Raw genomic sequence first — 2,107 nt, 5'->3', positions numbered from 1 at the left:
GAATACACTGTACAGTGGAAAGGTATACATTTGAGCAATATCAGCATTACAAACAGGAAAACCGTTCGAGTGAAATTACAGGTGTCTGACTTAGCCCTGGGGTGCTTCCTTCCACGAGGATGCTGGAAAAATGGAACATCACCCAAAAAAACTTACTGAGGCCTTTTTGCCTCTCAGCAAGGTGTTATTCAGGTAGAAGGAAAGCAGTGGACGTGGGGAAAGGGAAGCAAGTGGTGGGGACTTGGGGTTTCTCCTTCCATTTAAAAAAACAAAAATCTACTCGGCGTTTGGCTGGCGCAGCGCAGCAGGCTCAGTCGGCCTGGCCCTTCCTGCCCCGGCCCACCAGCATGTCCTCCAGCCGCTTGCAGTGCTCGCGGAGCTGCTTCTCACGGGGCAGCAGGAAGGTGAGGACCTTGTTGCGCACGATGCCGCGGTCCTCCTCCTCCCTCAGCCGCTGCTTCACGCGGGCCGCCTGCTCCTCTTGCTGCACCAGGACCCCATTCATCTCGCAGAAGGCGTTTTCCAGGTAGTGGATGGCCTTGAGCGCCTCCTTCTTGAAGTCCTCCAGCTCCTGCTGCACCCCCGCCACCTTCTGCTGCAGGATCTCCACGTCGGCCGGCGGAGGGAGGCAGGAGGGCCACGACTGGGACAGGGTAAAGTCTCCAGACTGCAGGCCACTCTCCACCATTTTCTTCCCTTGTAGGGTATTCACCTTCATGAGAATGGACCCAGCCTGGTAGAGGGGTTCCATGGGCTCTCTGCCACACTGGACACAAACAGGGGGCCAAGAGACCAGCCAGGTCAGCGAATACTTTTGGCCAGAGACACAATCATTTAGAGCGCAGAGACCCCACCCATTGTGACATCAGGGGCCCTTCAGCCAACCAGGAGGAAGGGTTGCATTCATGTGCATATTGTAGCCTCCTTGGTCGGTTACCTAGCGCTTTGTCTGCTCATCTATCCAAGCTGCCCTGCTGAGATGCAGATTCTCATCTACTCATCGTCCTTCTAGAACCAGAACTCGGGTTCTGCTTTAACCTGAGGGACAAACCAAGTCCCAGAGCAGGGAAGAAAACTGGCCAGAGCAAGGCAGGCCTGGCCAGGCCCACTGGCTGCCAGGACTGGGTGGTCTCCCACCCTGGCAAGGGGCCTGAATGGGCTCAGAATTGTCTCTGGGCATTAGTGCCTTACCAGTAAAACAAGGACATTGTAAGAGATAATGACTAATCCCACTTCTAGCTCTAAAATGCTAGAAGAATAATTTGTGATGCCAAATCCATACTTCTATAATGATGCCAGAATTCTAGATAATCTTAGATGTTGTGAGAAGTACACTTAGGTTTTGATGAATGGTCCACAGCAGTGGCTGATTCAGTACGTGCAGGGTAAAAATAGGTTACTCATATTTATTCAATAAACGCTTACTGAATACTCACTATGTACTAGGACCAGAGAACAAGTGTGAGCAAGTGTGCATGGTCCCCCGACACACCTGAATATTGACAAATATGAGAAAAAAACATATAGAAGGGTGAATCTTGTACTTTTTCACCTGATAATTATAACAAAGGAAAATGTTTTTAGCTAATGTACATTTGGTTCAGTCGAGAACAAACCTTCATCCTGCAGGTCTCAATCTCTTGCCAAGACCTCTCTCCTGGGCTCCAAATCTGAATGTCTTCCCAACAATGAGCCCAAATTCAATCCATCCGAAGCTGAATTTGTTATCTCTTCATCCAAACTAGTTTCCGTTCCAGTGTTGCTGTCAGATTGATGACATTAACCTGAGCTGCACCCGCACCAGAACCCACATGAGAAACCTGCTGCTATGGTCAAAAGTTTGCCCCCTTCCAAACTCGTGTTGAAATGTGATTGCCATTGTAACAGTACTAAAGGGAGAGAGAACTTTGAAAGGGGATTAGGCCGTGAGGCCTCTGCCCCATAAATGCATTAATGACATATCTCACAGGTGGGTTCCTTATAAATGGATGAGTTTGGCCCCCTTTGTCTCTGTCTCACCCCCTCTTTGCCCTTCTGCCATGTGATGCCTCCCACCATGGAATGACGTAGCTAGAAAGCCCTCACCTGATGCCAACACCTTGATCTT

At 49.9% G+C, this 2,107-nt stretch overlaps 1 protein-coding gene across 1 annotated transcript; it reads right to left on the bottom strand.

Annotated features, from left to right (window-relative positions):
• Positions 1-310: 310 nt before the first annotated feature.
• Positions 311-751, bottom strand: CCDC182 (coiled-coil domain containing 182). The gene has a single exon (XM_045527002.1). It carries the CDS (start codon positions 749-751, stop codon positions 311-313), a length of 441 nt encoding a protein of 146 aa, XP_045382958.1.
• Between the last annotated feature and the right edge of the window lie 1,356 nt (positions 752-2,107).

The sequence above is a fragment of the Lemur catta genome, chromosome 15 (genome assembly GCF_020740605.2).
Source record: "Lemur catta isolate mLemCat1 chromosome 15, mLemCat1.pri, whole genome shotgun sequence".
Taxonomy (NCBI): domain Eukaryota; kingdom Metazoa; phylum Chordata; class Mammalia; order Primates; family Lemuridae; genus Lemur; species Lemur catta.
This window is presented reverse-complemented; position numbering and strand designations above follow the sequence as displayed.